At 30.3% G+C, this 14,228-nt stretch overlaps 1 protein-coding gene across 1 annotated transcript; it reads left to right on the top strand.

The window, feature by feature from the left end:
- Positions 1-11,414: 11,414 nt before the first annotated feature.
- On the top strand, positions 11,415-13,975 carry LOC126899351 (uncharacterized). The gene is made up of 5 exons (XM_050674213.1): positions 11,415-12,634; positions 12,821-13,027; positions 13,098-13,116; positions 13,310-13,594; positions 13,651-13,975. Exons 1-5 carry the CDS (start codon positions 11,714-11,716, stop codon positions 13,947-13,949), a joined length of 1,731 nt encoding a protein of 576 aa, XP_050530170.1. The 5' UTR covers positions 11,415-11,713; the 3' UTR covers positions 13,950-13,975.
- Positions 13,976-14,228: the final 253 nt, after the last annotated feature.

Raw genomic sequence — 14,228 nt, forward strand, 5'->3', positions numbered from 1 at the left:
GTGCTTACATTCCTATGGATGTCAATGAGTGAGGAGTATGTGCGTATCTCGGTCAGAGGGTTATTTACTGCTTCACGAGCTACTTGGTCGGCTTTTTCATTGCCATCTATTCCACAATGACCTGGTGTCCATATAAACCGTATGTTCTTGTTAGCTTTTACAATGAGGTTGCTTATTTTAATTGCTAGGGTGCTTGAGTGCCAGTTATACTTAAGATTGTTAAGAGCGCTGAGTGAATCTGTACAAATGTTAGTGATTGAATCAGGTAATTGAATGGCTAGGTAGACTCCTTCCAGGAGTGCAAAGTATTCCGCCGTATAAATGCTGTTATGGTCTGGTAGTTTGTACGATATAGATTGATGGCCATTTATGATAGCAATCGCGACGCCTGAGTTGGTTTTGGAGGCGTCTGTATAGATTTGTGGGTTTGACGGAGGAGAGTTGATGATTTCATTGAATAAATTTTTATAGATAATACTTGACGTTTTTTTTTTACTATAATTAGCTAAACTGGTATCCACGAGAAAGGATGGCACCCTCCAAGGAGGCACCACACTATATTCTCGTTTGATAATTGAATGTAGATCGATATTGTTAAGCGACATTTTATTCAGCATCCTTAAACCCCATGGTTTTTTTAGATTTGAATTGGAGCAAAATATATTTGCAAAACGATTTTGAGTCACGAATGGTAATGTAGAGTTTTCTGGGGAGGAAAGGATGCGAGCAATATAATTTAGAGCTAATTTGGTTCTGCGAATATGAAGGGGAGGTTCTCCAGAAATGGATAAAATGCTTGGGATGGGGCTGCTTCTAAATGCTCCGGTTGCAACTCTTAGACCACTGTTATGAATTATGTCAATTGTTTTTTGGAGGTTAGGGTTTGAATTGGTATAGCAAATTGATCCATAGTCTACTTTAGATCTAACAAGAGATCTATATAGGTTGATTAAGACGGAGCTTTCTGCTCCCCATTCAACATGGCTCAAAGTTTTCAGGATATTGATACTTTTGGTTGGGCTTGTTTTGGTCTTAATTATATAAGGTTTCCATGTAAGTTTGTTTTCAAAAATCAACCCTAGAATTTTTATGTTGTTCACGAACAGTAAAGGTGTGTTTCCCAAAAATAACTTTGGTTTTGAGATTTGTTTTTTTTTGGTAAACATGATGCATTTGGTTTTTTCTGGTGAGAAAATAAAACCTGAGTGGAAGCATCACTTGTTCAGGTCGTTTAGGCAATCTTGAAGACGGCGTGTCATTGATTTAATGTTTTTCCCTTTGAGATAAATATGAGTATCGTCTGCAAACATAATTGATTTCACAGGATGCGAAATTTTATCATGTAGGTTGTTGATTGCGGCTTGAAAAAGTAGAATGCTCAGGGGGGAGGATCCTTGTGGGACTCCATTCTCGAGTACAAATTTTTCTGAGAAGTGGTCATTTATTTTAACTTGGAAAGAACGATCATTCAGAAAACTTGTTATAAATTGTAACATCTGCCCATTGATGTGCCATTTTTTCAGTATATTTAAAACTCTATGCCGCCAAACTGTGTCGTAAGCTTTTTGAAGATCTAGACTGATGAGTATCATGGTTTGTTTGTTTGCGAAAGATTCGAGTATTTCCGTTTCAATTTTAACATCTGTAGTTGAGTGAAATTTCCTAAATCCATGCTGGTTTGAGGATAACAGATTAAATCTTTGTACGTACCAATTAAGCCTATTATAAATTATTTTTTCGAGTGTTTTACTCATGTTACATAAGACAGAGATAGGGCGATATCCTGAAGGTTTGTGTCTGTCTTGCTCTTTTTTAGGAATGGGGGTAATGGTAGCATTTTTCCATAAAGTTGGGATAATACCGGACAACCAAACATTATTATACAACTCGAGGAGTAGATTTTTTCCTTTAATGGAGAGGTTCTGGAGAAATAAGAATGGTATTTTGTCTGGTCCACAACTATTACTTTTTTTTCCTTCTAGACTAGAGTTTAGTTCTGACATTGTGATAGGATCGTTGAGAATTGAACCTTGATTTGTTGTTGATATGGGGATCGGTTGGATAATTAATTCTTGAGTTTCTTTAAATTTCAAAAAGTCTGGATTCAAACTACAGTTACTACTGTTGGAGTAAAAAAACTGTCCTATTTGATTGGTTATTTCTTTAGGTTCTGTATAAACTGTTTGCCCTACCGTTAGTGTTTTTATTTGTGTAAAGGGGATTCCTTTTAAAGTTTTAATTTTGTTCCACATTAAGGTTGGGGAAACATGACTATTTAAAGTAGATGTAAAATTTTCCCATGACTTTTTTTTTCACTTTTAATTAGGCATCTGACTTGCGCTTTGTTTTTTTTGAATTGTATAAAATCTTGAAGGTCTAAGGTTCGCTTGTATCTATAAAATGAAGGCAGTTTTTTTTTTCGTATAGCTTGTTTGATGGTTTTATTCCACCAAGGGACTGGAGGTCTCTTGCCAGAGTAGCTAGTTAACTCAAAAACGTCGGAGGCTGTATTTATAATGAGGTTGGTGAACCGTTTTATCTTGTCTTTTATATTATTAGTATTTGTCCAAGATGTTGATTCAATATTTTTATCAATTTACGTTTGGTATGAGGCCCAATCAACATTTTTTTTTTCCAGTATAATGATTATGGGAGTTTGTGTGATTGAGCGTCATGATGATAGGAAAATGGTCACTACTTGATAATTCTGGTACGACATCCCAATCTATGTAGGGAGTAATTGTAGATGATGAGAATGAAAGGTCGATGGCTGAAAAGTGTCCCGTGCTAGCACTAACTCTTGTAGCTTGGCCACTGTTAAGTATATGAGGTCGTTGTTGCTGTAAAGTGTTTGCTCAATTTTAGTTCCTCGTGAGTCGAGGTCGGAGCAGCCCCACAAAGGGCTGTGACTGTTGAAGTCTCTTAAGAGAATGTAAGGGGTGGGGAGTTGATTAATAATATTTTGAATATCATATGAATCAAAAAAGTGAGAGTTTGGTAGATATATATTGCAGATTGTTATTGGGTTTTTGATTAAAATATTTACTGCGACCACTTCTAGATTAGTATTAATAGTAATTTCTTCGGAGTAATAATTTGAATATACATAGATTGCCACCCCACCACTGGCTCTGCCTGCATTTGTTCTATTTTTGTAGTATGTAGTGTAGTTTATTAGGGAGCCGACCTTGTTGTTGATAAAATTAGTTTCTTGTAGACATATTGAGATTGGACAGTATTTGTTTGGGAATCACTGTAAATAATTAATCTTCTTTTGTTTTTCTCAACTACCGCCTACCTAAACACACCGATACCGTTTATCGACACCGACCGTCAACCGAATTCGACCATCACCGAAACCTCCGGAAAAGAACATACCGACCGTTAACTTTGAAAATCATTTACGAATATCGTACGTGTGTGCATTAACAATTCGTCGTCGCCGCCGTAGCAGTCGTATCCAAACAGCAAAGGCAAGCGTTATATTTACTTAATTATTTCGTTTTGTTTTTTAATTAATTGTTTGTATTCTGAACCCCCATTAATTGATTCCCCTTAGTTTTAAGTTCCTGGCCAGGGTTAATGCATGTATGAAATTTTCTTTGGTTAATAATTAATTTATTGTAACTACGTGAACATTGGTTGATTATTTATTTATTTTCAACTTTATTTTATTGTTTTCCTTTTCAATACCTTATACAGTCTATTAATGACCGTACAGTATTTGTTTAATAATAAATTGATTTCATCTAATTTGGAGAAGAATCCATTTGGATTCCATTGGATTATTTTAAGACTGTTATTAATTATCATGATTGGTTTAATATTAGTTTGATGGGTATGTATAGTGGTATATTGGTTGGAATCAAGCTAGTAAGTTTCATCATCATAACTGTCAGCATAGGAAGTTGACTGAAATTGACGTTTTGGATTTTTTCAAGTGCTTTTAATAATCGGGTTAGACGATTTTTAATACTTTTTATTTTTACGACAGGGTAGATGTTTGTAATGATTTCGATTATATTTTCTGGACTGCTACGATGCTCTGTACATAAACTCACAAGGTCAGTGCAACCTTGAGAATTTTCAAAAAAATCTTTTAACTGGTTTAGAGATAAGGATAATTGAGGATTTGAATTAAATAGATCTTTGGTTGGATCTAACCCTTCATCGATATGTGAATAAAAGCTATCGTTTGATTTAGCGCTTGTTCTAACTTATGGTTTTTTATGTACATTTCCTTTGTGGTTGTTTGATGGTTGAGTTTTGCCATCAGGTGCATTGGAGGGCTTCATTATTGAAGTTAAGTTGGATGAGTGTGAAGATTTTGGAGAAAGTGTTTGAGACGTTGTCGACGGGGCTGGACGTTTAATTACGATTGGAGACGTTACGTTGATATTTTTGTTGGATGACGATTTGAGCTTTTCGACTAGCGAATGTTTTTTAGGTTGATCGATTGAGGTTGAATCTACATTATCTTTTGCTTGGTTTGATATTAAAGGATCGTTATTCTGAGTGGTATAAATATTTAGAGCATTTACAATAGGTGGTGATGGAGAAACATTTTTTTCTACATTTGAGACTGGCAGTATGTCATTAGTTGCTTCCATGTCGGTTTCGATTATATCGATAATATTGATTTGTTCGGGTATATTTTTACATTGGCTAGAAAAGTGTCCGGTCTTATGACATTGGAAACAAGTAACGGTGTCATCGGTTATAAATATTCTAAACGTGGTGTTTTCAACAGTTACTGTGATTGAGCTAGGTAGTTTAGACACACTGTCTCGATTGATGTATAATTGTCTTCTGAAGCTTAATATATGCGAAAATTGTTCAGTTGCAAATCCAGCTTTCATGTGAGAAATTTGAGAAGTGGTTTTAATTCCTATTTCGTGGAGAGCGTTTAGTATAAGTTGATTAGGGATAGTAGGATAAACATTGGACAGAATGATTCTTTTGGACCCGTTAATGAGCCTACGAATTGGAATTTCTATTTCATTGACATGAATTGAAGAGTGGGTTTTGAGTAGATTTTCCATGACGTTTTGACTATTGAAAAATATGTAGAATCTATTATTGGATATACGTGATACAAATTGTATATTTTTTGCGGGTGTAATTTTACTGATTGCGGTAACATATTCGATTTGTTTGATGTTGTTAATAGAGTTAAATACAATTGCTTGGTTCATTTTCGGTAATGTAATATTAGAGGCTATCTCTGTAAATGTTGTAGTATTATGTATATGTTGGGAAGCACTGTCTGTGATATTCATATCGTCAGATATGTTGTTGGGCTTATCGCCCATCGTTAGGTTTGATATTTATTTAATTTGTGTAAATAAGGCAATAATTTTAATCATATTACCTGCAACGCTGAACTTTGAACAGACTTGTGTGTTACTGCAATCGATATCTATAAATGCGATAATGTAGAAACACAATTGTATCACGGTCAGACGTTGAACACGAACGTTTTTATATTTATTGTACGGAAAGGTAGTATGATATACATATAAGACAGATTTTCATATGATTTCATATGTATTTTAAAATAAAAAAAACAAGTAGCGTAGAATTTTATCATCGGAGAGTGTGCTTAAAAAAATTTTTCCTTATTCATTTCATATAAATTATGTATGTTATTATATCCTAGGTAGGGTGAAATATAAATACGATTCTGAAATACACTAACTAAAAATGTTCTTACATACTAAAAGGATTATAAAAAATTATTTCTACATATTTATAATATGTTAAATAAACTGTTATTCTATATATTAATTCATTGAATTCTTCATTCAAAATATGTAGTAATTTATTTTAAAATAATAGTATTTCAATATTAAATATTAATCACTACCAATATTAGATATGAACTATATGTATATAAGTACAAGGCAACGATTCAGCGGAAATTCGATGGGCTATGATATATTTAAGAATTGAAAAAAATATGTTTTTTTGCGTATAAGTTGAATAAAAGTCAAAAAATTACGTAGAGGGTCAATAATACATACACACATACTAAAAAAACTGAAGTTATCCAAATTAACTGTTTTTGACGACTGTAATTTTTTGGACTCGTTCTTTTATTGCAGGAATGATGTATTTTCCAATTTTAACGTATTCATTAGCAATATTACAGTAGGCAGTGCCGAAACTATGTGCGGATAGAATCCCATCATTTTAAAAATACTGGACTCCCATCTAAATATATGTAGGGAGATCATGTTCTTTGCATACTCTGTATATCCAGTATTTATGGTACTGCCTATAAGAGAGTTAGGGTTGTTTTATAAAAAAAATTTTCTATCAAATGCTTTAAGTCCCGAGCCCTGCTAATAACATAAATGATTTTATTTAAATAATTACAATTACATACAATTTAGAAATTAAAAGTAATAGTTCTTTTTACATTAATTTTTGAGAGTTTGAAACTAAACAAGCTTTCAAAAATTATTTTTCCAACCCATACATAATAAACTAACCAAAAAAAATTATTTTTGATTTTCCAAAAAAAAAGGACACCAAAAAAAGGTAGCCGTCTAAATTTGAAGTTTTTGATCAACCTTAAAAAGTCACTGAGGGGCGTATTTCAATTTTCACATTTTGATATTATGGTAAAATGACATTTTGGTATAAAATCGCTAATTTTTCAAAGAATATATTTTTTTAATTACTTTTGCAAATTCTAAATGCTAACATTTTCTACATCAAATTATATACACAAAACATTTAATTTTATCTATTTTTTCTATATAATTTCAAAAATTTCATTACGATTAAAATACTAATAACTCTGAAAAATTAAAACGGATGGGAAATAAACTTTTTTTGGACAATCTAATACATACATATAATAATTAAATATACTTACTCCATTTCCTATTATCTTTGGTATACTGTAAGGAGTATATCTTTTTGTAAAATAATTTTTTTTTTTGGTCCATGTTTTTATCCAAACTTAATAAATTATTTGTTTTGTCCGAACATGTTGGGGTATTTAATTCCATTTTTTCAAATTCGATTGCACAAATCTCCTGCCCTTCCATTAAAATTGTCTAAAATAATAGTTACAAATATATACATTTAAAAGTTGAAAACAACACTGCCCTTCAAAACAAATATTGTTAATTTCAAGGGTGTGAGAGGTTAAAAACACGAGTATTGCAGAGTTTTCTATTTCATAATAACAAAGCATTGACTTAAAGTAAACTCAAAATTGTAAAGATAACTTTTTTAAGAAAACTTACAAAGTTTTCAGAAAAATGAAAACTGTAGCCTAGAAATACATAAAACTACAATTTCTTATATTTTCCCAAAACTTTTTAGCTTTATGCGCGCCTTGTTAACCAAGTTGTATAAAGCTCGTTGTAGTTTAGGTAAAGCCGGATTCCCACGACTGGTGTACTTACCAAATTTTTGTCACTTGTGTATACTTATCAAGCCGTCGGAACACTATACTTGTACAATTATTGGTCACTTGTCAGTTTCCCGCAGATTGTCGGTAAATGTAACACAAGTCAAAGGAATTAATGGCTTGACAAGTTTACAAGTACATACTTGTCTACTTGGCCAATATTTGATTTTAAGGTAACATAATTTTTTCATCCCCACCCACCTATATTTGTACAGTATAGCGGTGGTTGGCCTAATTAGTTGATTTAATTTAATAGATAAGTAAAACTATTTTATAGTATAATTGTAAATATAATTTAATAGTTAAGGGTGATTACATAATGTATTTATGAATATTACCCTAGCCGTTACGGATATATTTCTTACATAATCCAAATGTATATATATGTAGATATAGTATACTACACAGCTTACTCAAGGTATCGGTCTCGAGGTATCGTCTTAGCACACCAGAAAAAAAAACCAACTCAAAAAGAAACGACAAAAACAACGGGTAACCAGTTAAGGTCTACGTCGGAAACACAACAGAACGCAATATCAGTAATCCATATTCGTCGGCGACCTTATCTCAGTGTCAAAGGCGGGGAGACAACCGATTGTCATATTAATAGCTGGACGGCTGATATCGAGAGATACACGGGTGAGCGCCAAGCTAGAGCAAAAGGCGGTGCCGTGTCAAGTTATTAATTGTATTATTTGAAGGTTTGTTTGTATTTTCACATAAGTACGTTGAAGGAAAAGGGAGTATCACTCTTAACGCCTTTTCACTTATCACCTCATATTCTTTATGAACTTTTATCCAAAATTTATGTAGTGATAAATTGTTTTTTAAGTTTCTCAACGTTATGTCTGAGGAAAGATCTGCCAACATATCCTCTTCATTCGTAAATAGATCATTTGTTATGCCATAGCAACTGAATGGATCCAAAACCCACAAAAAACCTTCCTTTGGGTCTTGATTTGAGGGAAAATACTCTTCAAATTTAAGTGACAACATTTTCAAGTGATTAACGATAATCACTTTAAGTTCAGGAGAATTGTAATCTTCATTTTTCTTATATTGCTCGTGTTTTGTTTCCAAATGCCTAGTAAGTTTTGCTGGAGCCATAGCACTATTACTTAAAACTTTCGCGCAGATAACGCATTGAGGGTAATCATCTTTATATGTAAATCCGAACGCTAAGTATGAGGGATCATATTTACGAATTTGGTTTTTTTCCTTGTTTGTTTACTCATATTGGTGGTAGTATTAGTTTAATAAGTTATAACACTACACGCAACAACGAACAACAGACGACTACGTACTGATGTACTCTGTAGTGCGGTATCGGTAATGTCCTCGTGACGTCGTTAAAGCCCATTTAAAAATAAATAAAATGCACGACACGGCCGTATTACAACCAAATACTAATTTTATCTGTTTATTTTATCTAATTCGTTATCGACGGTGGTTTTTCGACCTTATTTTATATTGTATTAGTTCAAAATAATATTGACTATATACTATTATTAAACGTACATTTCATACCAAAATTGACTAAATGTAAAATTAAAATACTTTAATATTTTATAATACCAAATAAATTTTGAAAAAAACATTTAAGTTTTGCGGAACCCTCAACTGATCTCCGCGGAACCCAGTTTAAGAAACACTGGACTAGATGACTACGTCAATAATGATTTTTATTGTATATTATGTGACGAGGGAAAAGATGAAACAAGAATGTCTTTAAGATTAATGAGACGGTCTCAAATAAGAATTAATATCTAAAGTAGTAATATAATAAATAATTTAATATTATAATTCATCGGTTTTATAGTACATACTAATTAAATTCAGTAGTATTCTGCAGAGTAATGCAAGTGTGTGTTAACTATTGTAATTAAGAATTAATATATCAATTTTCGAATAGTAATAAGAAAATAATTACAATATTAGAGTTAATATAATCATCATAATAGACCGTTCTTACAAATAGTATTTTGCTTTTACTCTTTTTAAACAAATTCTCTTTAAAATATTAATTCATTCACATTTTTAGGTTGTTAAAAAATTGTAGACACTCATTGTAACCACACCTACTACAAGTCATCAATTATTTATAAATGATTTGTAGTAGACAGTCCGAAGTCTGGTATTCATTATTAAAATTTATGAACAAATTATTTTCATGAATTTATTAGAATTAACAAGTGGGACGGCATTGAGTGTTTAACAGATTTGACAAAATTTCTTATAGCATTTTTTTGTTAACATTTTATTTGGACAAAATTTAAAGAGTCGCGATTGCTTTAAATTCATCTAAAAGGCTATTAGAGTTTTTGAATGCCTCTTACTTATGCTTTATAAAATATATAGAACTGTGTACTTAGTTTATATGTTTATTAAAATTATTTTATTACACGTAAAATCGTTGGCTTGGCGGGGACTCATTTAGTTTTTTCGTAATTTTGTTATAATCATCTATATATTGTTAAATTCCTACTTTTTAATGAAAGTTAAAAATACAATGTTCAACGTCTTAAAAAAATAATGTTTCATACGTTTGTAAATTAAATGGTGGCAGAAAATATTAATGACTGTTAACGATTTTTCAAACCATGCTGACAAATATGTAATGGAAGTTAAAAAATAATAAATTTCAAAAATTACAATAACTTTATACAATTATAGTTCTATTGTTTAAATTACATAATTAGTGTAAAATGTCAGCTTTTGAAATATGTTATGAAATTACCGGGTGATACGATCACATTTGCATGTGTCCATATCTCTATCTCCCATAACATCGTTGTACCGTTTAATAGACTTATATATATATATATATATATATTTAACACAGTTACATACAACAATACTAACAGGAAGGCGGACTGCACACATAAACACTTTTTGCAATTCACGGCAAATGTGCCATAATAAGATATCCCTACGACACACAGTGGAATGAAACGCCGATTTAGGCGGCCAAAAGTATCATTTTTTAAGTCACTTAAATTTTTTTTTTTTAGCAAAACACATTAATATCATACTTAAGGGTTTTAATAAAAATTTTCAAGAGCATAAGTTGATTTAGTGAAGGTGTAGAGCTATTTTAATGTTATACTTCTAAAATTTATCCGTATTTTCAGTAATTTTGAGTTTATTTTTGTACATTTTTTTTATGCCTTAAAACATAATTTAAAATTAAATTTTTTTTTTTATTCCTATTAAAAAAGATATCCTTTTTCAAATGAAAAAGAAAAAAAACTTTTTTTTTAATTTTTGTGGAATTTAACAAATTTATACTTTAAAAAAAATCGAATTTTTTCGTTTTTTTCTCTAGTTTGCTCGTTTAAAGAGATTAACTAAAAATTACGCAAAATTACACGTTAATCCATACATGTGGCTTGTAGAGCAAGTCATCAGCTACACTATGAAAAAAAAAAATTTTGCGCTCGATAATATTTGAACTGTACATACTGCATTTACCTAGAATAAACGAGTATTTCCCTAAAAATCGTATTATGATTTTATAGGCATCCTCATAAGTTAACACTAATAAATAACATTATATGAACTCATCGATAAGATTTGGTATTGTTTAAGTTATCTTGAATGTATATCTATCTGACGAAAAATTTTTTCATCGTTATATTATGCCATAAAGTTAACCACTCTCCATTTGTTAATCTCTCTATTTTCTATACATTTTTTCAATATAGTGTTTTTTTTTATAAGTTTTTAACTTTTAAAATTACTTTCTTCAAATGGATATTAAAACACCTGGTAAGTTATTATTAAATAATTTATACCCTTATTTAATCAATTTATAAATGTGTGTAGATTTATTTTTTACTGGAAAAACTGTTTAACAAGTTATACATTTTTAATAAATTTTTTTTCGATCATAATGCTATATAATATATAATAGGATTGTTTAAGATTTAAGATTAAACCTTTTTTTAATTTTGATATTATAATTTTTAACAATATTAAATTTATACATTTATTTTAGTTTCTGATTGTTCATCATCTATTTTTTTTTCAAATCAACAACTGATTGAAGTTATTAAAAAAAATGGTATTAGTTTAAAAAACATAACAAACAATAACTCAAGGGCAGTAATTTTTGATTTTTTAAAGCAAAAATATAATGGAGCAAATTGGAGTACTCATTTTATTAAAAAAGTTGAAAAAAGTATATTAGTATTTTGTTTGGCTGCTTCTAGAAGATGGACTAAGGTTAGTCGTCATCATGAAAGGTTTTTGAAAAATTATTCAGAATGGCTTACTACACCATTTAAAATGCCTTCCATTAAAAAAAAATCTACTAAAACAATACAGGGCCGACCTTTGGTTGATTTAACTGAATGTTCAGAACGAACAATGCGGCGAAAAATTAACTCTGCGTTAACTATGACATCAATGACGTCACCTGAAATTTTATGTGCAGCAAAAAAAAAGTTATTTGTGTCTGGAAAAAGAAATGAGACTGCTTTATTTAATAAACTGTTGTTGTCTCCTAATAGTGTCCCACAAATGAAAATGGCAATTGAAGATTCTTGTAACAAAGAACCTATATCTTATACTGCTGATGAAGCTTTAGCATTTATTGTAGACAATCAACTTACAAAACAACAGTATATGAATATAAGATTAGGAGCTAAAAAGAGGAATTGCGATATTTATCCATCTTATGAAAAAATTTTTAGTGCTAAACAAAAATGTTATCCTGATAATGTTAAAATTAGTGAATCTGGTTGCATAATACCCTTGCAGAATCTTTTAGATCACACAACTAAAAGAATTTTTCAAATACCAGCTATCAACGAGGTAAAAATTGGCAAAAAGTTATTAGAAATGTTCTATAAATGGGGCTGCGACGGAAGTAGTGGTCAGGCCCAATATAAACAAAAATTTAATGACAACCCTTGTACAACTGACCAAACAATGTTCATGTTCTCTCTTGTGCCACTTGAACTTAGATGCTGTAGTGATGATAGCAATGATAGTAGTGACGTAATTTGGAAAAATTCTATGCCTTCCTCTACTAGATTTTGTAGACCTATTAAATACAAATTTATGAAAGAAACAATTGAAAGTACCAAAGAGGAGGTAAAAGAAATTGAAAAACAAATAAGCAAATTAAATACTACATATGTATTATTCAATGACGAATACTTTGAAGTAAAACATACGCTTATTTTTTCTATGGTTGATGGAAAGGTTAATATTAAACTTTATTATAAATATCTAAAATTTATTGTGTACTTTTATTAGTAATGATTATATTATTCAGTCACAGAAAAAAAAATTTCAAACAAGAAAATTAATGATCAATATTTTTTATTGATCTATATAATTTGATTACTTATTTCTTAACTCGGTTCGATAAAAAAAAAAAATTTATAGGTATGTAATTCTTTGACTGGAATATCTAGCCAAAAATGTTTTATTTGTGGATGTAAACCAACCGAAATGAATGACATTGAGGCAGTTAAATATCGACCATGCATAACAGAAAATTATAAGTATGGATTGTCAACGTTGCATGCGTGGATACGTTTTTTTGAGTATTTTATTCATCTTTCGTATAGATTAGAAATTAAAACTTGGCAGGTAAAATAAAAAAATTATAAAATATACAATATGCAATCCACTGACAATTTATTTTCTTCTAATTTTAAAGGTTAAGGCTGTAAACAAAGGTTTGTATAGTGTTCGTAAACAACATATTCAAAATAAATTTAGGTCTGAAATGGGACTTTTTGTAGATATTGTTTTACAAGGTATGTGATACTTTAGTCTAATTTAATATTAGAATGTTAAAACATTTAAAAAATAATTCATTCTATACAATTTAATATTGTCTAATATATATTCATTATTGTCCAATTATAGGACATGGAACTACGAACGATGGCAATACTGCAAGGAAATTTTTTAAAAACGCTGAATTGTCATCCTCCTGTACTGGAATTGATATTAATTTAATGAAACGGTGTGGAACAATTTTATCGGTAATAGCGAGCGGATATACAATAAACATAAAGGCCTTTGAAGAATATTGCTTTTTAACAGCTAAATTGTTTGTATCATTGTATCCATGGTACTATATGCCGGCGTCAGTGCATAAAATTTTGTTACACGGTGCTCATATTATTCAATATGCGCCACTTCCTATAGGTAATATCACAAAAGATTATAGTTACTACAATAAAAAATATCAACATTTATTTTAGGCAACTTATCTGAGGAGGCACAAGAGAGTCGCAATAAAGATTATAAAATGTACCGAGAACATCACACCAGAAAAAATTCGCGCTTAAATACTAATGAGGATTTAATTCACATACTTCTTATCTCATCGGATCCTTACATTTCTAGTATCGATAGAAATAAGCAAATGCATTTAAAAGAGTTATCAGAAGATGGTAAGATGTTAGTAATATTCCCTCATAATGATGACAACTATAAAGAAGATGAATTAAATAGTCAATTAAATGATTCATTTTCAGACATGAATTTATCAATGGCATAATTATTTTTTATGTGTATAAAACTAAAATATTCATATTTATATATCAATGTAATCGTATAACAATTAATAATAAATAATGACTAATTTTATTTATAGAGTAAAAATCCTGTAAAACATACGATTTTTAGGAAAATACTCGTTTATTCTAGGTAAATGCAGTATGTAGTTCAAATATTATCGAGCGCAAAATTTTTTTTTTTCATAGTGTAGCTGATGACTTGCTCTACGAGCCACATGTATGGATTAACGTGTAATTTTTATTTAAAGTATATTAAGTAA

This window comes from Daktulosphaira vitifoliae, unplaced genomic scaffold, assembly GCF_025091365.1.
Source record: "Daktulosphaira vitifoliae isolate Bord-2020 unplaced genomic scaffold, ASM2509136v1 Scaffold_2, whole genome shotgun sequence".
Taxonomy (NCBI): domain Eukaryota; kingdom Metazoa; phylum Arthropoda; class Insecta; order Hemiptera; family Phylloxeridae; genus Daktulosphaira; species Daktulosphaira vitifoliae.

Excerpts from the sequence above, each read along its gene's own strand:
- LOC126899351 (XM_050674213.1), top strand. The coding sequence starts at position 11,714 with ATGCCTTCCATTAAAAAAAAATCTACTAAAACAATACAGGGCCGACCT. Across the intron at positions 12,635-12,820 it reads TTTCTATGGTTGATGGAAAG|GTATGTAATTCTTTGACTGG; the intron begins GTTAATATTAAA and ends AAAAATTTATAG. Across the intron at positions 13,595-13,650 it reads ATATGCGCCACTTCCTATAG|GCAACTTATCTGAGGAGGCA; the intron begins GTAATATCACAA and ends CATTTATTTTAG.